Genomic DNA, 21659 nt, shown 5'->3' with positions numbered 1-21659 from the left:
CTAACGTACTTCCGTCGTAGCTTTATTTATTGCCGCTGACGTCACGTTTTTAAAACAAACAGGCCTAATATTCAACACTGAACGTTCAACATACACAGTAAGAAAGTGAAACAAACAAATACAAAAAATACTACAAAATAACATTTGATAAATTATTTTAAAATATCATTTTTAAACTAGACCAGTTTAAGTTACAACACAGTTCCACAAAATAACAAAACAATAATTTTTTTAAAAAAAATTATTGCAAATACATATTAAAGAAAAAAATAACCAATGTTCACAAATTTCTTTCAGTTTACCTAGGTTGCATGAAAACTGCATTCAGTCCATTTCCTGTTTTGGAAACGTTTCCGAATCTGAATCTTTTGGAAAAGTTGAAACACATTGGAAACACTTTCTTGAATATCTTATTTTCAAAACACGACGGAAACTTAACCGCCAGAATTCTAATTAGAAACACGAAACTTAACCGCCAGAGTTTTACAAAGTGTAGATTTAAAGTCATCCACATTAGCGTCTCTACAAGGAGTTATTTCCAACTTAGAACACAGAACCAAGACAGTGTATGAGTCCAGACTTTTGAGAATCTCCGGGTCCCTGTTATAATCCTAGCAAAAAGCAAAATGAAATAGGATTCATGTCTGTGTGGACTTGAAACTTAATAACGTCGACCAAGTAACAACAATAAACAGAAACTTCACCTTTTCGGTCACCACAATAATAGGCTTGGAATCAGATCTGTTCTCTAGTCCCTTTGCTCTCCTCCTCATAGTTTCAACATCCTGCGCTTATCAATATGATCTTGATTACTGCCAATTTGATTGAGATAATGGTATAATCCACTTTTTGGCAGCTTAATAGCATTGTACCTGTGCTTCAAATAAATAATGATCACTGAAATCAAGTCTATCAACAAAACGTGCTCCAACCTGTCAAGCCCATTAGTTAGCATATACAAAAACTGAAACTTTGTTACATACATAACAGTAACTAAACAACTTACCATCTCAATGTTCTCGACAAATGCGTCAGCGGATCCAATAGCGGAAACGCATAGCACAGTTGCATCGTGCAATGCTTCTAAAGCTACATGTGACCTATCATTTTTAACATCGAACAAGTATTTGGGCACCATCTTGGAGTAGAAGATAGGGATGGAGTTTTTGAATCCATGAATCGTCTTCTCAATATCTCTGAGGCTTTGTTCAGGTATCTGTATGATCCAACAAAGCCATTAACCTTAAATAGTCGTCATCATCATAAAGAAAGGAAACGTTACCAAGTCCACGTGGTGTACTACAGCTATATCTGCCCGGTCAAGCGCTGGAAGAGGCTCCCGTAAAGGTCCAAGGGGAACTAAGTTACCATTCCCCCACGGATTCATCCCGTTAAGCATCACAATCTCGAGATCACGACACAAACCCCAATGCTATTACCAAAACAATAGAGCTAAGTCACGAGACAGACTCTAATACTGTAACTTGTAGAACGTACCTGCATCCCATCATCTAGAACGACAGCCCCAATTTCTTGAGAAAAGGTCTCGACTTTTACTGTCTCATGGAGTAAGGAGCGATCAAAGAATGTCCTGATGCTAGATGGGTTTGCACAGCCATACTTTTCAAAACACGAGGCAGCAGTAGCTGCCCTGTTTGGTCCAACACCGATCTTTGTGGGTCCACCTTGGAGATGTCTTTCAAGCATTTTGGCTTCATCACCACCAGCGTAACCACGAGTGAGAATAAGCGGAGAGATGCCAGAAGAGAGGAGCAGCTGCGTGATGTACTCAACCATTGGCGTCTTCCCATTACCTCCCCAGCTCAGATTCCCGACGCTGATCACCGGAACCGGCAATCTTTCACCAAGCACCAAATTTTTATATCAGAAGATGTGAAAAACACTCGTTTTTGATTGGTCGAAACTCACCGGTGTTGATGGAAGAAGGAGGAGCGGTAAAGAGAGCGGCGGATATGGAGGGCGACTCCGTAGAGGGAAGAAGCGAAGGTGAGAAAGGGAACTAGTGAGCGGTGAAGTGCAGGGGAGTTAGTGTGGTCTCTCGTGTAGGCGATCTCCTTCACTACTTTCCGCAGCTTCTCCATCGGAGATAATCTAGAAACCGAAGCTGTTCTGTTTCGCAGGCGGCTTCTCTGACCAGGACTATATGAAGTCGGTTCAACCGTTTTTCAATTTGAATCCAGCCTCCCGGTTTACCAAAACAATTTACATTTATTTAAAAATAAAATAAAATGGCATTGGCATAAAATAAATAAAATTGTGCACAAGTGACCTCATGGATTAAATATAAACATTACACATTGTTTAATCTGAATTTAGCACATATACGATGTATCAACGAATTTGATGATGAGCTATTTAAAAGAGTTTATTGACTGATGAAAGATGGATTATAAGAGAAAAGACGAATTTCTATGGAAAGATGATCAACTAGGTAAGAACAACGTAAAATATGAAGATCTTAATCTTTTGCCTAAAAGCGTGTGTTTGTGATTGTCTACTTCTGATTTCCAGTTCTCACATTTTATACTCGAATACATTCTTTTCGCTTCTAAGTCGGTGTAACCTTTGATCGCTCTTTGAGCAATTGATCCGAGTTTAGTTAACTTGATGGGTTTCTCCGGAGAACGTAATCCATCTCTGATAATAAGTTCTCCAATTTATTATGATATACGAAGTTGATGTCAATGAATTTGTAAAAATATGTTCTAAAAGTAAATAACTATGCACCTGTTTTTGAAAATGATGGTGGACTTTCATCTCGGTAATTTTAGTAGACTTTAGTCTGGTTAACAATAAACCATTTTAAACTTGGATTAAATTATCCTTACTATTGAAATCATAAACTCGTCTCTTAGACCTAATGATGATGTTTCTTCGGTTGTCGTGCATTGACATTATGAATAAGGGATCTCACTTTCATTTCTTCACTTCTCTTCATGATACAAGGTTAGTTTTCTCTTAAAATCTCCTCTTTTTCATCACTCTTTACTATATATTTTCCGATTTTTTACTTCAAGTTGGCTTAATTTCTCCGGTTTGTCTCATGTTCTTCAACTGTTCTTCGGAAAAGATGTCATCAATTTGTAGATGTCTGAGAAAAGGAAAGGAGAGAGTTTCTTCCCCAATTGTATGGATCCGTATGTCTGCGACATGTCCAGTCTTGTTAACGACGTGGCTAGGATTCATCAAAGCGTGTTAAGAGACACTAACGGATTAGACTTTAATCAGCTTTAGTTAGTTTGTCATGATTAGGAAACATTCAGAGATGATGGGGACGGTCAAGAGGCAAAAGATGATCGCATGGAAGAGGTTCCTATTATCGGTTCCAACCTAGAAAGCAACAGAGAGGGAATCCGATATTTCGAGCAGAATAAGTTTCACCCAATTTTTCGTAGTTGAAATGGACGTTTTATCTATCCGCATGCCTATACTGATGCCGAGATTTGTGCATCAGTTTTTCGGAGGGCAGAATTGGATAGACATCGAGTCGACATGGTTGAATTTTACGAATGTGACAGAGATTTTAGAGTTACCTACCATCTCTCTTGGTTTCACATTTGTTATTCCAAGATCCGATCAACGGCCGTGAACTCCTACTCTAGGATGAACTTGTGTGTAGTGTTGGTTTCCAAAGGAATCCAAGCTATGGTTCCTAATTCCTCGACTCATCATAGCTTACTGCAGTAGAAAAGGCATTGCTCTATCTCAACTGATGACTGGATCAATCAGGATCATTGTATCACTGATGGTTTTGGCCGCTAAGTTTGACATATCAGTGAATGTCAGATTTTTTGAAGAGATGGTTCAAGTCCAACTGAATCAAAATGGGTATATTTATACTAAGATGAATACAAGCTTAATATCCTGACCTGTCATCCCTCAAAGACTCTCAACCAGTTGCGTCACTATTTCTACATCAATATGAACCGAGTAGCTTTTGAGGAACCACCAATCGATTATCCAGTGTTGTGGAATCCTAAAACTGGTAGATAGTTGAAGTTGTATCTTCGTATTTTCTGTGACATCTCTTCTAATGATTTTCCATTTTCTGTCAATCCTCTATTAATTCGCCTTGTACTCATTTCTTTACAGAACTGTGTAAACTCGTTCAGCTGACTGGGTAAAGTCATAAAGAACATTCTTTTACGCTGATCAACTTGGAGAAGAGATGGATCTCAACGTTATGAACCAAATGCATATCCTTGATGGAATGGCGTCATAATCCCCAACAATCCATTTCCCCACTGCCGAGTCCTCCAAGTCAACAAAGAAGAAGAAAGCCAAGTATGCAAAAAAGGTAAAACAGATAAGTCAGCAAAGAAAAGATGCGAAATCTGCCAAGGAGAATGTCGACAAGTCTGCCGGAGAACGCATACAAGTCTTCCAAGTAGGATGTAGAGAAAACCACCGAAGAACCTGCTCAGCCTTCAACTACTCCTTCTCATAACGAGGAAGACACTGCCAATGCAGCAAACGATCTCATCATGGAGAGGATAATTTATGCCGCAAAATGTGTGCTCGCAGAGGGATCAATACTTCCTCCTCCCAAGAAGCCAAATCTTAGGATTTCTGACAGGGTTGAGTTTCAATACTCAAAGGACACTCCATTGTTGAATTATCCTGATGTGCCTGCTGACTTATTCTGAAAGATTAGAGGTGAAGTGCGTGGCTTACCAGAGATTTCAGAACTAACGTTCATGTGATATTTAATTTGACTATCTAGAGTATTAATCATAAAATTATAGAAAAAATAAAAACCATCAACTAATTCAGTAAATTTATTTGTGAAAACTATTGATTCAACATAATATAATATTCTAAAATCATGAAGAATATGATAAATCATTAAAATTATGTTTTTAATAATAGACAAAATATGTCAAAATACATAAATTTGATGTTCTTTATGCATTCTAATAATCATATTATTTTTGTTTACAAATATTTAAGCCTTCATTTGGTAAATACATATTCCTCAGAAGATTCACTATCTTATATGGTAGTTGGTATTAGGACATGTAGCTGCAACAAAAAATCTGACTTGTCGCGATATGCGATGTGACAATCATTGTCACCTTTACATCCATATATTTTTCTTGTCTCCAGTGCTTACACTAATATGGACTATTTTTCAAGCGAAAATAGTATTGAAGACTCCGACTTGATTGGCGAAAATAGTATCAAAGACTCCGATCTTGATAGATATTCTTATCCATAGATATTTTGGTATCTCTAAAAAAATAGGAATGATAAAGTTAATCAAAGGAATTAATAAAGACACAAGACTTTATCAGACATGCAGAGGAGAATGCCAAGCCTGGTTCGAGGCAAATGCACCAGCTTCTATAGAGGAACAAACACCAGATAATAGTTATTCTTAAGCCATATTCTTACAGAACATATGTCTGGTGGATGGTTGTTCGAACCCGACATCACAATTTAGTGGATGTGGAAGAGGTTGGAAAGATACATCCGGACAAATCCTACTTATGCGCACAAGAAATCATCGAAGGAGATAATCATCGCTGCATTCGGGACTACAAACACTTGTTGGTCAATGGAAGGTATGCTTTATCACTATACCTGCTAAGTTTTCCGAGCAGATTGCAAGGATTTGATAGTAATTATTAAAGAACCTCATGCATGGCCAAACCTTTCCACAAAGTTGAAAGAGATAGATGTATTACAAAGAAGACTTCTTCACTTCTAGATCTAAACATTCCTTGATCCCTTAATGCAATTATAGATTATTTAGGTAGAATTGCTTGGTGTTTCCATAGGGAACTATTATTCCGGTCTGGTTACTCAAATAATCTCTTGTTTTAGTAATAGGATGGTCTTTTGCTGTCAAATAAAATTAAGTTAAATAAGAAATATTTTTTTTTTCTTTTTAAGAACATGAATCCACATATTGTCATTTAGTAAAAGAGGAAACAAAAATGAGTACAAATTTGGAAAGCAATAAACTATAGAAAAAATAGGGCTTGGCAAAATATCCAAAAAAATTTATTTGATTCGTTATATTCGTAAGAAACGAAACAAATCACAAATACTAGTATTTTTAAGAACAAATATCCAATCCGATTCGTTATATGCATATATATATACACATATATAAATATGAGAAAAAGACTAGAATAGCACCAAATCAAGTTTTTGTTCCCAGAGTAGCACTCAAGGCTAAAAGTCACAAAAATAGGTTTCATTAAAGAGGTAATATACACTTATACCCCTTGGGTTAATTAATCCAAACCTTAGGGTTTAGAGTTAAGGGGTGGGGTTTTGGAATTAGGGTTTAAAATTTTATAAAAAATAAATACTAAAATAAAAAATAAAAATTTTAAAAACAGTTTCAAAAAGTATTTTTAAATTATAAAAAGAAAATTTGAAAAAAAAATAAAATAAAAAATTTGAAAAAAAAAATTTCAAAAAAAAAATTATAAAAATTTCGAATCTGAAAACATATAATCTGAAACTATAAAAAAAATTTCTTTTTTTCATTTTTTTATTTTTTTTATTTTATTTTTATTTTTATTTTTATTTTTTTGTTTATTTATTTAATTTTAAACCAAGGATATTAGAGATATTTTACCCTTTAATGAATGTCATTTTTGTGACTTTCTCCTTCTAGTGCTATTTTTGAGACATAAACTTCAAAAAGTGCTATTATTGACAATTGCCCTATAAATATTATATTTTATATAAATTTTACAATACTTTTATTTATTAAATTTGTTATATTAGTTATTAGAATTTTTTAAAACTAAATAACTTTTTATCTGATTTTTAATATGTATTTTATTTGTACGAATTAAAACGGATATCTAATTAAAAATCTAAAATTTTCTAGATATTTAGAATACTGAATATCCGGATATCTAAATATCAAATCAAATCGGATAACTGATCATTTGTACAAAATGAATCAGATTATGAATAACTTCAAAAATTTGTATATTTGATCCGTGTTCACCTCTAAAAAAAGTTAGTAAAAATCAATGATGCATATCCTGAAATTCACAAAAGAAAAAAGTGTAAATTACAATTTAGGGAAGAAAATAAGTGAGAGAGAAAGTCCCACCTTCCGTTGACGAAGACGGTGTTAGCTGTTCGCATATAAATAAATAAAATAATACACATCAATAATACATGTATATATGTATGTATGTATGTATACATAGTTTATACACATCTCTGCGTCTTCTTTGGTCAAATGATACCAATCTCAACAAAAAAGAAGAAAAATAAAATCCAATCTTGCGTACACATCTCCTCCTCCTCCTTCTCTCTCTCTCTCTCTCTCTTTCACACCGTTTCATCTTCACTTTAGTCTGAATTCGAATTTGGGTTCCTGGGTTTCGATTGGATGGTGAGTTGGGTCTCGCCGGGAAAATGGAGTTGAGTTTGGTAAGGATGAATTAGGGTATCTACAGTGCTCATCTCATGGGTTGCATAATCTCAAAGAAGAAGTCTCCAAAGAGAAACCATCATCATCAAAGGAAAGAGTCATCGGAGAAGCGTTCTTCTTCGAGGATTGATGATTCGAGCCAGAGTAAAGAAGAGCAACAAGACAGATCCAAGTTCAGTTCAACTAGGTTGTCTCCGGAGATTGCAGAGATTGGTGACACGGATGAAGATGAAGATAAGGAACTAAAGAGAGAGCCTAGTACTGTTGTTGCTAAAGAAGAACCCGAGGTGGCTGCAGGATGGCCTGCTTGGCTAGTCTCGGTGGCTGGTGAAGCCCTTGTGGGTTGGACTCCCCGTCGTGCTAGCACCTTTGAGAAACTCGAGAAAGTAAGTATACTACAATTTGGCTCTTTCTTTCGGATGGTGAACTTTGTTTCAATGTTTCTTCTTTGTAGATTGGACAAGGCACGTACAGCAGTGTCTACAAGGCGCGTGATCTCTTGGATAACAAGATTGTTGCGCTTAAAAGAGTCCGGTTTGATCTCAGCGATTTAGAGAGTGTTAAGTTTATGGCTAGAGAGATCATTGTAATGCGCAGGCTTGATCATCCTAATGTACTCAAGTTACAAGGCTTGATCACTGCCTCTGCTTCTTCTTCTCTTTACTTGGTTTTCGAGTATATGGACCATGATCTCGTTGGACTTGCTTCCATTCCCGGTATCAAGTTCTCTCAGCCTCAGGTTAAATGTTACATGAAACAACTTCTAAGCGGGCTTCATCATTGTCACAGTCGCGGTGTTCTGCACCGCGATATCAAGGGATCAAACCTACTTATCGACAGTAATGGGATCTTGAAGATAGCTGACTTCGGGTTAGCAACGTTTTTCGACCCGCACAACACTGTTCCCTTGACTAGCCGTGTTGTGACTCTATGGTATCGACCACCTGAGCTTCTTCTTGGAGCTTGTCATTATGGTGTTGGTGTTGATTTGTGGAGCGCTGGCTGTATCTTAGGCGAACTTTATTCTGGGAAACCCATCTTGCCTGGCAAAACCGAGGTAATATAAAACAATCTTGAATCCATCTGCAACTCATCTTCTCATAAGCTGTTTGTAGGTGGAGCAACTGCATAAAATATTCAAGCTGTGTGGTTCACCAACAGAAGATTACTGGAGGAAACTGAAGCTACCACCTTCAGCTGCGTTTAGACCCGCGCTTCCTTACGGACGTCGTGTAGCTGAGATGTTCAAGGACTTGCCTACTAATGTACTCTCGCTTCTGGAGGCTTTACTCTCTATAGATCCTGACCGGAGAGGCTCTGCAGCTAAAGCTCTTGAGAGCGAGGTGCTGCTTTTAACTTTTATGTACTTTTGTGATCATTCAAGTAAAGTATATTGTGATTTGATGATAACACAACATAGTTGTTGTTGTGGAGCAGTACTTTAACACAGAGCCGTTTGCTTGTGATCCATCTTCTCTACCGAAATATCCTCCAAGCAAAGAGATCGATGCTAAACTCCGCGACGATGCTAAGAGGCAAGAGAAGAACCAAAGACAAGACTCTCAGACGAGACAATCACATGAAAGAAAACTTATCCCGCCGCTAAGAGCTAATCCATCACTCACAGCGGCTATGGAGGTAACAGAGTATTGGTTTGATCTGCTATGGTTTGGTGTTGTTGCCTCTGATCCATCAGAATATTAACAAAAAAAAGATACTTGTTGGTCCAATACAGAACCCTTATCTAAGAACATGTGTTCCTGGTCATTCGGCGAGGCAAATGCAGATTACAAAGGACATGATGACCAGCAACAATCCAACGAGTGGGAGAGTCTCTCACTCCGGTCCGATGATGAAGAACCGGAATCACAGCCGGTTTACTTACATGAAGGACAATGCAGCTGCCCCTTCAAGCAGGGCTAACTTAGCAGGACAAAGCGGTGGTTCGCGTGTAGACACAACTGGCTCCTCAGAACAAACAATCATGGATCAGCAAAGGAGGAATTTGAGAGCATTCAACAGAGCTGACACTATGGATAATAGTAAGAGGCAAATCAAAATCCCAAATGACCCATCTTGGGTAAGTTATTCTCACAGATTCTTTTCTTCCTTTACTTTTGCAGACAAGAAACTGTCTTTTACATCTCTTTCTCTTTTTGTTGTTTTTACATACAGTATGATGCTGGGGATAACAAAATGTACATGTCGGGTCCATTGCTGGCTCAGCCAAGAAAAGTGGATCAGATGCTGGAAGAACACGATCGGCAGCTCCAGGAATTCACCAGACAGAAAGCAAAACATTCCAGAAGCTGATAGCATAATGTGTCTGAATGATTTTTGCTTATTTTGCCCGGAATGGACAAAAACAGAGAACCAGTTCGAGTCTTGTTGTATCAAAGAAGAGTCTGATGAGTTTTTTTTGAAAAAAAAAAAATTGTAATAGAGATTTAAAGTTGTTGTCTTTATAAAAGGCGCAGCTCTGTGATTATATAGAACATGTATACAGACTCATGATAGAGTTTGATCTTTGTGTAGTACATACATGTATGTACATTTCTTCATATATTATAGATGTGTACATACATACATGTTATACATTTCTGTGTGTTTAAACGATTTGGATTACTTAAGAAACCATTATTTGTTCTTCTGCCAGGGAATGAAATCCATTTAATCAGAGGCAATACAGACTTTATATTACACTCTACACAAAAAAAATGTTTTTTGGATAATGATTTGAACAGTCCACTTAAACATATATTACTTAATCAATTCATATTAACAAATTATATGGGATATTTTTGTCAAACATGACAGACAAATCAAGTAAAATTTTGGACAAATCTCATAAATAGCATTTTTTTTTTATCTTTGCTCACAAAATAGCATTAAAAGAATTAAAATCTCCAAAATAACATTTTTTGACAACCCAAAATATCATTTATTAATCACTAAATATTAAATCACCCTACATCTTAAACCATTAACCACAATCCCACCTCTTAGTTTAAACCCTAAATTCTAATTACTAAACTATAAACTTAAATATATAAATATGTTTGTTTTTACATTTTAATTAATGCTATTTTTTTATTTTTTTGTCTATTGTTTGCTTTTTTTTTAACAAAAATTTGATTTATTGCTATTTGTATGTAAATTTATATGCGTTTGAAAGGGGTATATTTATTTTACCATTAAACCAGCTTTAGTATTTTCACAAAATTTTAAAAAATCAAAATTCTAATATTTTGGAGGCTTTATGACAATTTGAATTATAAACTTTGTCCCAAAAATGCTAAACGTACTGGTATATTCTAGCTAAAAGAGACTACGAATATAATACAAGTAATTATCGTTCTCTCTATATATAGGTTCATTCGATTTGTATTGTTTTCAATGGCATATACGTCAACGATGATCTAACCATCAGCAAAACCAAAAGTTCATGAAATAAATGTGACTAATACTAAACACTATACATATATATATTGCTTCTTAATTATATAATAAACTAATCTAACAGTGTCTCTCATTTACATCAATTCAAAGTTTAGAAATGAATAGACACACGACAACATTAGTCGTACTTTCACTACTTCTCGTGGTCTCCGATCATACAAGGCTAATGATTCGAGTTCACTCGTACGTACCGTTTTGTGCATACACATATGATTATTTCTCTTATTGTCTTGAATTTCTCACGGGCAATTATTACAAACCCGGTAAGAAATGTTGTGTCCATATCGCAAAACTTAACATAATTGCCAAGCACAAAAAAGAGAATCCGAGACTTCTGTGTAATTGTGTTGAGATGATGACGAGAGGTTATACGCCTCCGATGTTGGCTGATAAGATCCAAGAGCTTCCTCCTCTTTGCAACACACATCTCAGCTTCCCTATCTCCTCTAGCATGGACTGTTCCACGTAAGTGTACAAACATTACTTTTTATTTTAAATGGCAAAAAAGTCCGGGGGGTTATCGGTATTAGGATTTTTTTGGTTAAAGATGTAAACATCTTCTGAAAATTTGAAATTAGTTAAAGTATATAGTCAAAATTAAACGTTTACTAATATACCATGTGCTTTGATGCTTTTTATGCAGGGTTTAAGTTTTAGAGAGGCTGAGTGGCTAATTTGTTTTGGAAGGTCCAACAAAAATGTGTATGGGTATTCAGTTTTATTTGTTTCTAATTGATTTTGGTTCAAGGTTTCGTTTAGAGAATGTGACTGCCAAATTATATATTGAATTTAGTCTTGGTGTAATGTTCATTCAGTTTTGAATTAAGTCTTTTTATAAAACTATACTATATCTATAAACAACATATATGTTGGAACACTTGAATAAAATATGTTTCCCAGTTTTCTAAATTTTAGTATTTGAATCAGAAAACATCAAAATCAAAATATTATAGCTAATGATGCTTTCTTACTGCATGTTCTTATTATATATACAAAAGATATCATTCTTTCCTAATGAATGCAAAACTTGGTTAGGAAGAAAAGTGAAAGAAAACCGTAGAGTACTGTTGTTTCATGCGAGCCTGCCATGTAACCAATATTCATGATCAAATCCAGGAAAAAGAACTTCTTGTTTAATCGGAATTCGAAAAATGATTAAAAACTTGATTTTAAATGCAAAAGTATATCCTAACAATCAAATGCAAAAGTAACTTAAACACTTAGTGGAATTACAACCAGCGCATAGAATGTAATTTTACGAATATAATTCCGGTAAGTCTTCTCAAGAGTTAGATCTTAAAAATAATTTAGAAATTTTATAAAAAATATTTTGATGGGTTAAAAATTGAAATCATGTAATTATAAACATTAGTAAATAACATAAATTAACCTAAGATTAGTATGTACAATCTTCTTTTCATTAATATAAAATTTACAGTTTAGCAAAAAAAAATAACATAAATTAACATCTAATAAAATTGAATTATTTTCAGCATAAATGAGTGAGATGTAGTGTGTCATAATATTCTCTGGTTTATGGATTGGTAACATATGTTGTAATATTGTTTGTAATTTTAGGGGAAGCTTAACTTTTTTTTTTAAACATTAAATTTGACCAATGTGTTTAGTTTTCTGTATATTAAACACTTTAAAAATTGATTTTAATTTCAACGAAGTATTTGTTTCTACTTAGTTAGTTATTTTGAGTTTAGAGTTTAATTAAATCTCCAATAAATGATGCACTAGAAGATTTATGTGGAAGTCTTCTGAAAAATAGTAAATTTAGGGTCTATAAGACTTTTTAGGTTAGAAGACTTTTCCAAAAGTTTTATGAATCAAAAATATTTAATCTTATTGAATTTTGTCTCCCTATGTAAAGAAAATTTATATATTCTCAGAAACCTTTATGTAATCTTTTTGAACTTGAAAACACCAAACTTTATATTATTTTTCCGTTTTTATCTCATATCTTTCTCACTGGTTTATCTTGTTTTGCTGGTTTTTTATTACATGGTTGTCATTTTCCAGTCCTTTAAAAGTAAATTTATAAATATGATTTTCTTTATTTGGTAACCTCTTGGTGCTTAAAGCTCTTACCTTTTGAAAACTTCTTTTGTTACTTAAAACTTTTATCTTTTTTTTGAAAAATTTCTTTATTTTGAAACCATTTGAATGCTTTGGGATATGCATATTTTCAGATCTGAGTCAGACTTTGGAAGACTTCCAGAAAAGTCTTCTCAAAAGTATTCTAACATATAATGAGCTAGAAGACTTCCTGAATGTCTTCCACGAAGTCTTCAAAAACCTGAAATAAGAGGACTATCAAAGTTTATGATGTGTATGTCAAGTGGAGTCCAAACTTATCTATGTGGAGGAATGATCTATAACTCTAAGTATAATAGTTTTGTTAATGGTTTGTTTTGTGATTTGTGAGTACTGTTTTAGTTGTGGATTCTTTTTGTAAATTTGAAGAGATGTTAATGAAACAAAATTTGGTAAATATGTTCATATCTACCATATTATCTTGTCAAAAGTACTTGACATTATTGAAGTTATATACAACTTCAATAGCAAAACACAATAACAAGAACTTTTTGTCAAATTTACTAAACTAAGCGAGAAGAGTTAAAAAAAACATAGTTAAATTCACAAAAAAAATCAAACATTACATAAGAGAAGGACATATAAAACTTTCAATAGAAGTCTTATGGGAAGTCTTTCAAAAAGTCTTCACATAAGACTTCTCGGAAGACTTAAATTTTAAACGAGAATTGAAAATATAAACAGAAAATTTAAGCGGAAAAATTAAATTTTAAGTGAAAACTAAAATTTTAAATCTTATGAAATTTAAAAAGAATATTTTACGATTTAAGAAGACACATTAAAGTACATGAATTGATATTCTTGAAATTACTTAACACTTTTGAAAAATTTTAAAAATTATCTTAAAGTTACTTAACACTCTTAAAAATACGAGTTTACAAAAAATAACATAGAAGACTTCTTAATAAACATTCTCGGATTAGCTCGAGACATTAATAAATATGAATGTTGGTAACCTCATAATTATCACCAATTAAATTGTAAATTTCATTCAAGAGCCCCAATATGGACTAATATACGTGAACTAACAAGAAATATTAAAAAGTCTTTTTTAATTTTAGAGAAATGAAAATTTATTACACATTGACGTAGAAGACTTCCATGAAGTCTTCCGGCAGAAGACTTCTAGGAAGTATCCCAAGTAGGTCATTTTTGTATTTACAAATTACAAAGGAAAGACTTCCTGAGAAGTCTACTCTATAGCAGATTTTTGTGGAAGTCTTCCTTTGTAAATATTGACTTACTTTTGTTTTAAGAAAATCTTGAAAATACGAGGGAGTCTTCTCGGATAAAAAAAAAGGTTAGTTTTGGAATTGACAGAATCATGTAAGTCTTCTCTACATAAGATTTTCATGAAAGTCGTCTCAACTGTCGGTGGAAGTTTTCTCACTGTCACTGAAAGTCGTCTTAGGTTACTTTTGCAATTGAAAATTAAAACTTAAATATTTAGTTTTAGCCAGAAGACCTCCATGAAGTCTTCAGTCGTAACCAAAGGTATGAACAAAATCTCGGAATATAAAAATCTGGACTCTGGATAAAATTAAATATTTTATCCAGAGTAGAACCTAATTCCAAACCTCACGCGCCGCCATCAAAACAACCAAAGACAAGATCTACGAAAAGGAAAACGAGATCTGACAAGCTCTAGAGACTTAAAAGCCGACTCCCTTACCCTACAACCGAAGACGCCTCGTCGATGCTCCAAAGGGAAGCCCAGACCGTCGAATCTAGCTCTTCCGGAGAAAATCTAGGGTTCCAACGCCGATCAAGCTTCAACCAGAGACACCCAACATATTGACGCCGACAACAAAGAGGAGTAGGGGAGCAAAATTAAAAGGCAAAGAGGGAAGAGATGCAACCGATGACGACCGAAGAGGCCAAACGCCGGTGCTCACGAGATCGCTTTACTTTTCGCCGATGAATATAATGTTTTTTCTTAAACAAATATGTAAGTTAAAAAAAACAAAAAAATTGTGTTCCGCGAATAAACTTTTGTTTAGAATTAACCTTGTTTTTGTCAACGTTTAGAATTAACCTAAAATACCCAAAAATATGAAGCAATTTTTAGATTACTACTTCCTAGATTAAGGTTTAGAATGGAGAGTGGATATAAAGATGGTTCATACGCACATAGTGGAGGAACCATATTTACTTCCCAATCACATGATTTACATTTGTTTTCTATAATAGTGAAGTGTCCGTCAAAGGTTCCACTTCGAAAAATGGAACATCACTTTTTTTTTGTTTGGTCGTTGTATTGACGGATAAAACTATAGTGGAGAAAACACTCCAAAAACAAGATGGCTCATATAAGATAGCAGTTTTTATTGGTAAATATAATAAAATAATTATATATATATATATATATATACATATATTCTAATTACAATGTATTGTACTTCAGCACAGTTCAAAATGAAATAATTAATTAAAAATTAAGGATCACCAATAATAAAACACTATTAAAATTAATATAGATAATACATTAATATTTTATATAAATGTATCAGCTTTTGTTATGAATTTTAATAACTCCAAATCAATAGTAATTTGATAAATTTAACTATCAAATAATAAAAATATAAAAATATTTACGTTTAAATCCATCTTTAAAAATATATATATATTTTATAATATTTTACCCAACAATATAATTATTTTAAATCGCTAAAAATTAGATATATTTTTGATTTTAAAGCACAAAATAATTATATATACATATTAAATTTCTATTATATTTTAATTTCATTTACATAATTTTCTAAATAATTTTTTTTAATTATGAAAATAAATAGTATATTAATTCTTATACAAATTAATTTTAATTTGTACAGTATTTTTAACCACTTTTTATCTACTTTCACCATTCGCACCTATGTTTTGTACCACTAAAACCGTTAGATCCACTTATTTTTTACTCGATCCGCTTGATCCACTCTTGTTCAGCTCAATCCGCTTAGTCAGCTAGATCCGCAACGCTTGATCCGCTTTTTCCATTTGGAGCCTAAGTCGGAACAAACAAAAATAAGAAGAGTCGCCTGGTTGGACGGCTAAGACACACGTGCTTCCTACCTGACACTTATGTCATCATCCCAGTCTACACGAAACTCGAAGATTGGACAGATGATGCCATCCCTCTATCTTACATCTTTTAACATTTCAAAATTCATGATTTTCAAATGTTCCTGACTTAAGGATCTTAAAGTTCGGCATTTCTATTGATTGACAGGGAGTTTAATAATGCATTTTCCACACAGCGAGCTAATAATAATCAGAAACCCTCCGTGTAACAAAAATTTAATATAACGAGAAGAACATTAATGAAAAGACAACTGCTTTGTGTAGTATTGTGATGACGACGATGTTTTTTGTACACCTCCCCTATATTAATTTGTTTGACGTTGACAGACAATGTAAACGTTCGATATTTCTTTGATTTCATTTTCCACAGCCACTTAATGGAGTAATATCATCTGCCATTTGATGGACCAACCAGGCAACCACCATTTAATTTCAAAATTTGACAAGAACAATGAAAGGGAGAAAATAGATAACAATCTGATTATAATTTACATCCACATATAATTAGAAGGAAGCATAGAGAAACTAAGATCATAGAGAAACTACAATAAAAAAATTCTAAGAAAAATTAATCTAAAAATATTTTCTCCTCTACAAAAAAATATCAGAAGAAAAATTGGAACGTTTCTTTTTCCTGCAGCAAACAAAATAAAAACAAAATAAGAGAAAGAAGAACAAATCTAAACGTCCAAAGGTGGAGCTAGGTTAAGATCCAAGTTAAGTTCAGTTCTCGGTTTGACCTTTACGGTCTCTGGAATACCAATACTCAGCTCGATATTAACCGGATCAAACTGAACCGGATAGACTTGAGAAAGCTCAACCCTTAATGCAGTAGCCCTTGACGGATCGAAGAAAAAACCGGCAACATTCGGTGGTAACCCGCTGGAGACATTATTATGCCGGTTACATGCAAACGGGAATCTCCCCACCATCTCTATCCGGCGCGTTGTCATCCCCGACCCGTCGATGGAACCGTCGCTCGTCGGAGACTCACCGGGAAGAGGGAAATTAGTTTTTGCTTTGGAGCCGCGAAACTCTCTAGCAGCGGTGTCGTAAGCTCTAGCGGCTTCCTCCGCCGTATCAAATGTCCCGAGCCAAACCCGGGTTTTCTTTCCCGGGTCACGGATCTCCGCCGCATATCTCCCCCACGGCCGCTTCCTCACACCTCTAAAACGCACTTCCTTCAACATTGTTTTGCATCCACTGCCGCTACCTTCACATATGGCGGCGTTACTTGCGTTCAATTGTTTTGGAGGAGCCATTGGTAATGAAAACCAGAAGTGATGTTGGGTAAATTTATAAAGAAAAATAGTAGTTTATTTTGGGAGAGAGATGGGTCAACGAGGGTTTGACTGAAAAGCACCGCCCAAAAACAGACAGTGAGGTTTATGTTTGTGCCGGCCTTTAGCCTTTAACGTCCCGTTAATGCGGCGTGAGTTTGCGTATTTAATTGATTGTTTTAGCTCACGCTCCCTCATTAATTTCCGTGATCTCCACGCTCTCCTGGTATTTTATTATTAACTGAAAATGTGTATGAGAACTTTTTTACATTTGAAAACGCATTTAACATTATTATTTATAGCTGGTTTTTAGGTATTTTAGACTTCGAATGGTAAAAGCAGTTCAAGAGTTCAAGCGGGATAGATCAAGCAGATCAAGCAGGATAAGTGTAGATCAAGCGGGATAAATGCAGATCAAGCGGATCATGCAGGAGAGAACCAGATCAAACCGATCAAATAATTTATTATAACTTATGAATGACAAATCAGTTCAAAACTATAGATCATATATTAAAACAATAAAAATGACACCTAGATATCTAAACAAATATCTTAGATGTTATAGGATCGACTGAAATGCATGTAAATGTTTTATAAGATACTTATACTTCTTTTATTTTCTTATTTAAAAAAGTTGAAAATTATACGACAAAAAATAATAAGTAGAGAATGATAATTTTGTATTGTTAAAGTTGTAAATAAAATAAAATAAAAATATTATATTCATAAAACTAGATAAATGTATTTTTAAAGTTATGTGTTGTAACAAAGTTATTTATTGACCAAACAAAAAAAAAAGCAGATCAACGCCACCAAATGTTGGTGGATGAGATCTGTCCTGTTTTTTTCACAAAAAGACAAAAATATTGAACTGCATGCAGATTTCCCGCTTGAACTGCTTTTGCAAACAAAAAGAGTAAATGGTGAATGCAGTGCGGGAGAACTGCACTTGTCCCGCTCCTCCATTTGGACACTAAGTGTTGATCTGCTTTTTTTTTTGTTTGGTCAATAAATAACTTTGTTACAACACATAACTTTAAAAATATATTTTTCTAGTTTTATGAATACAATATTTTTATTTTATTTTATTTTATTTACAACTTTAACAATACAAAATTATCATTCTCTACTTATTATTTTTTGTCATATAATTTTTTAATTTTTATAAATAAGAAAATAAAAAAGTATAAGTATCTTATAAAACATTTACAGGCATTTCGACCGATCCTATAACATCTAAAATCTATAGTTTTAAGTATCTTATAAAACATTTATTGTTTTAATATGTGATCTATAGTTTTGAACTGATTTTGTCATTCATAAGTTATAATAAATTATTTGATCTGGTTCTCTCATGCATGATCCGCTTGATCTGCACTTGTCCTGCTTGATCTGCTTGATCTGTTCCGCTTGAACTGCTTTTACCATTCAAAGCCTTAGTTAAAAGCTAAGAGATGGGTTTTTATATTCTGGTAAGAACCCTCCATTAATCATGCTCTTAGCTTTACTTTTAGAAAATATTTTAGAATACCACTAAAAGTTTTCATAACAAAAATAGTTTTAAAGATCAAAATAACTAAAATAAAATTTATTTAAAAGTTAAATTAAGCCACTGAAGTTAAAATTGTTTAAGTAGTTATGCTGAAATATCTTTTTAATTTTTTAAAATTAAATGGCAAGTATTTTAAGGATCCATTTCACTATCAAATTAAAGTGTCATTATATCACATATCATATTTGCTCTAAGATTCCGTTTTGTTATTTAAAGGCATCATATATGGGTTGATCTTTTATTTATTTTTAGTAGATTTCATTAAATTCCTGTTTTATCAGTTCAAGAATCAATTTTATTCATGACTTTTTTTCTTAAATTATTTGGATCCCAGTATAATATGCTAGACACACACATCCACGCAGTTTAGTTATAATCCCTCCGTTTCATAATAGATGAAGTTTTGGTTCTTTGCACACATATTAAAAAATATCTTTTCTAAACAAAAAATCATTGAAATATAATTTAAAAGTAATTTATTTAATTATAAACAAAAATAATAAAAATACAATTGGTTACACAATTTTTGATAAAGTTAAAATTACCTAGGTATGTGAAAACATCATCTATTATGAAACAAAAACAATTACCTAAAACATCATCTATATTGAAACAGATGAAATATACATGTCATCTAGAAATGTACACGTAACTAATTTTGAAACACAGACCATTTTAAGAGTTCGTGATGGTTTATTCGTTCCAAAACGGAATATGGGATTTTGGAGATTAGAGGTCTCTGACTTTCAATGACAATTTGTTGAACGGATCAAAATGATGTATTTGATTTAGTTTTGAGCTTTTTTGTTTTTTAATGAAATTTCATATTTATTGAACTATAAAAAAATGACATTTACATAAGAATAAAACATAAAAGAGTACCTCTATAACCGTATTATCCTAACAATTAGATTGTGACATGAAACCATCGTCGAAGTAGTCCTGCAAGTTTATTGAGAACCAAAATTCAAACCGTTGATTTCTGTAAATCAGGAAAACTAAGGGTGTGATTGATAACCATCATAAGAACAATAGGAACGGATAGGAAATGAATGAATATGAATAAATTTTTAGGAATGATAAAGAATGATGGTTCCTTATCAAAATTGATGAGAAATTGATTTGTTTTATAATTCTCTACAAATAAATGAATGAAGAGGAATGAAAAGAAAAACTTATTCTTCATGAATGGTAAAATGTTTATGAATATTAAGAAACATAGTGTTCCTCTTCATTCCCTTGGTCACCAGTCACACCCTAAGAAATCTTAATCTTTTTAGAGTTATTGGATTTCTGCTAAGCCAAACGTTAAGCAATCAGATAACGTAAACATACAAAAATAGTAAATCAATAAAAACAAAAAGACAGCAAAAGATGTCTTATTATGAATATGCGTATAAGCGGGTACAAGAAGGTAATAGCGTTGGCCACAAGAGATGTGGGTGAGTTCCCTAGTTCTAGCAAACCTAAAACTGCAAAAATCTAATTGAGTTGCATGTCGATAACAAAAACGAAAAGTTGCTTATTGCTGTAATAATGATATATCATGTCGTAAGTTATATACGTACAAAAGTGTGTATTTTTCTATATATGTCTTTGGCTGGTAATTCGCTTCAAAGTATCTTAAGCTAGGTTCATCCACCAAACATATAGGGTCGCATGATCCTGAAGAGTCCATAAAATCATGTGGATCACCAAACACATGATAATGACACAACTTTGATTTATAACAGGAAATGGATACTTGGCAAAATTGAATTTTGTAAAAGATGATATCGAGGAAACTCAAACCTCAATCTCCGACTAATTTTCGAGTGGTTGAAATGGTTCTTCGAGAGAAGAAGAAGAGATCCTTATCTTATCTTCAGTCCTCGCGAGAACACCGTGTCTGATCAACCTCGTCCCTCTACACCAGAGACTTTTGAAAATGAGACATTTTGAGGCAATCGAGTTGAGAGAGAGATAGTGGATGAAGTCGTGATGAAGTCTCTTTATACGTATGTAATATACATGTTATATCATTTTTACAGAAATATAACTCGGACGAGTGGTTTGTGTGTTTGTCGTAGGGATTGCCTTTATTCAGTTTTGAATCCCCCAAAAAGAACAATTTATTTTGATTTTTTCAAATACAAAATGACATGGTTTTGTTTACGTAAACAACAAAGCAACGGTTGACTAACAATTTTAAGATTTTGAGTTATAGAAGCAAGTTCGGATAGGAAATTTGAATTTCAATCAATTTTAAGTCGTATTTGGCACTAACAAATTATTTGGAATGGTAGTTGGCACAATTGAAAATTGTTAAGGTCAAAATATGCATCTTCCCACATAGGATTAGTATGTGTTCATCGTGGTTTGCATATTAAGATTGCCAGTCGTAATTATGTATGTTCATAGTTTCACATATATATATATATATATATATATGATACTTGTAAGACAATCAATTTATCTTCAATTATTTTTCCAAAAAATAACATTTTTTATACATAAAAATAGCATTTTTCAAACAAATAGAATACGTAAAGCACCGGTTGTCTAGTGGTAGTGTTGATTCTTTTAGCTTGATTAGGTTGATCTAGTTCGTTCGTTATTGACTGATCGATTGAATCTGATTACGCAGGTGATGATCAAGAGCATAAACGTAAAGATGCAAAGCAAAATGTTCACCCGGACTTCGTTTCCTACTGTCCGGAGAGGGATCGAAACCCTCAAGCAATCACTAGAATCAGATTAGAGTTCCGGTAACAAT

At 33.5% G+C, this 21659-nt stretch overlaps 4 protein-coding genes across 6 annotated transcripts; 2 read left to right on the top strand and 2 right to left on the bottom strand.

Annotated features, from left to right (window-relative positions):
- Positions 1-383: 383 nt before the first annotated feature.
- LOC106407327 (probable tetraacyldisaccharide 4'-kinase, mitochondrial) lies at positions 384-2180 on the bottom strand. Of its 3 annotated transcripts, none has more exons than XM_013848168.3 (7): positions 1930-2180; positions 1498-1858; positions 1283-1432; positions 1007-1216; positions 873-932; positions 705-785; positions 384-611 (listed from the first exon to the last, which is right to left on the bottom strand). In XM_013848168.3, exons 1-7 carry the CDS (start codon positions 2100-2102, stop codon positions 450-452), a joined length of 1197 nt encoding a protein of 398 aa, XP_013703622.1. In that variant the 5' UTR covers positions 2103-2180; the 3' UTR covers positions 384-449. The 3 variants fall into 3 exon arrangements, with proteins under 3 accessions (XP_013703622.1, XP_013703624.1, XP_013703623.1); XM_013848170.3 differs by having other exon boundaries at positions 384-600; XM_013848169.3 differs by having other exon boundaries at positions 1283-1405.
- Positions 2181-7175: 4995 nt separating this feature from the next.
- Positions 7176-10045, top strand: LOC106410590 (probable serine/threonine-protein kinase At1g54610). The gene is made up of 6 exons (XM_013851128.3): positions 7176-7815; positions 7884-8486; positions 8545-8772; positions 8867-9067; positions 9165-9509; positions 9605-10045. Exons 1-6 carry the CDS (start codon positions 7465-7467, stop codon positions 9740-9742), a joined length of 1866 nt encoding a protein of 621 aa, XP_013706582.1. The 5' UTR covers positions 7176-7464; the 3' UTR covers positions 9743-10045.
- An 892-nt stretch (positions 10046-10937) lies between these two features.
- On the top strand, positions 10938-11683 carry LOC106410275 (non-specific lipid-transfer protein 13). The gene is made up of 2 exons (XM_013850770.3): positions 10938-11353; positions 11532-11683. Exons 1-2 carry the CDS (start codon positions 10986-10988, stop codon positions 11536-11538), a joined length of 375 nt encoding a protein of 124 aa, XP_013706224.2. The 5' UTR covers positions 10938-10985; the 3' UTR covers positions 11539-11683.
- A 4841-nt stretch (positions 11684-16524) lies between these two features.
- Positions 16525-17985, bottom strand: LOC106409281 (ethylene-responsive transcription factor 9). Its single transcript, XM_013849939.3, has one exon. The coding sequence runs from the start codon at positions 17332-17334 to the stop codon at positions 16753-16755; it is 582 nt and encodes a 193-aa protein (XP_013705393.1). The 5' UTR covers positions 17335-17985; the 3' UTR covers positions 16525-16752.
- Between the last annotated feature and the right edge of the window lie 3674 nt (positions 17986-21659).

This window comes from Brassica napus, chromosome A2 (assembly GCF_020379485.1).
Source record: "Brassica napus cultivar Da-Ae chromosome A2, Da-Ae, whole genome shotgun sequence".
NCBI classification, from domain to species: Eukaryota; Viridiplantae; Streptophyta; class Magnoliopsida; order Brassicales; family Brassicaceae; genus Brassica; species Brassica napus.
This window is presented reverse-complemented; position numbering and strand designations above follow the sequence as displayed.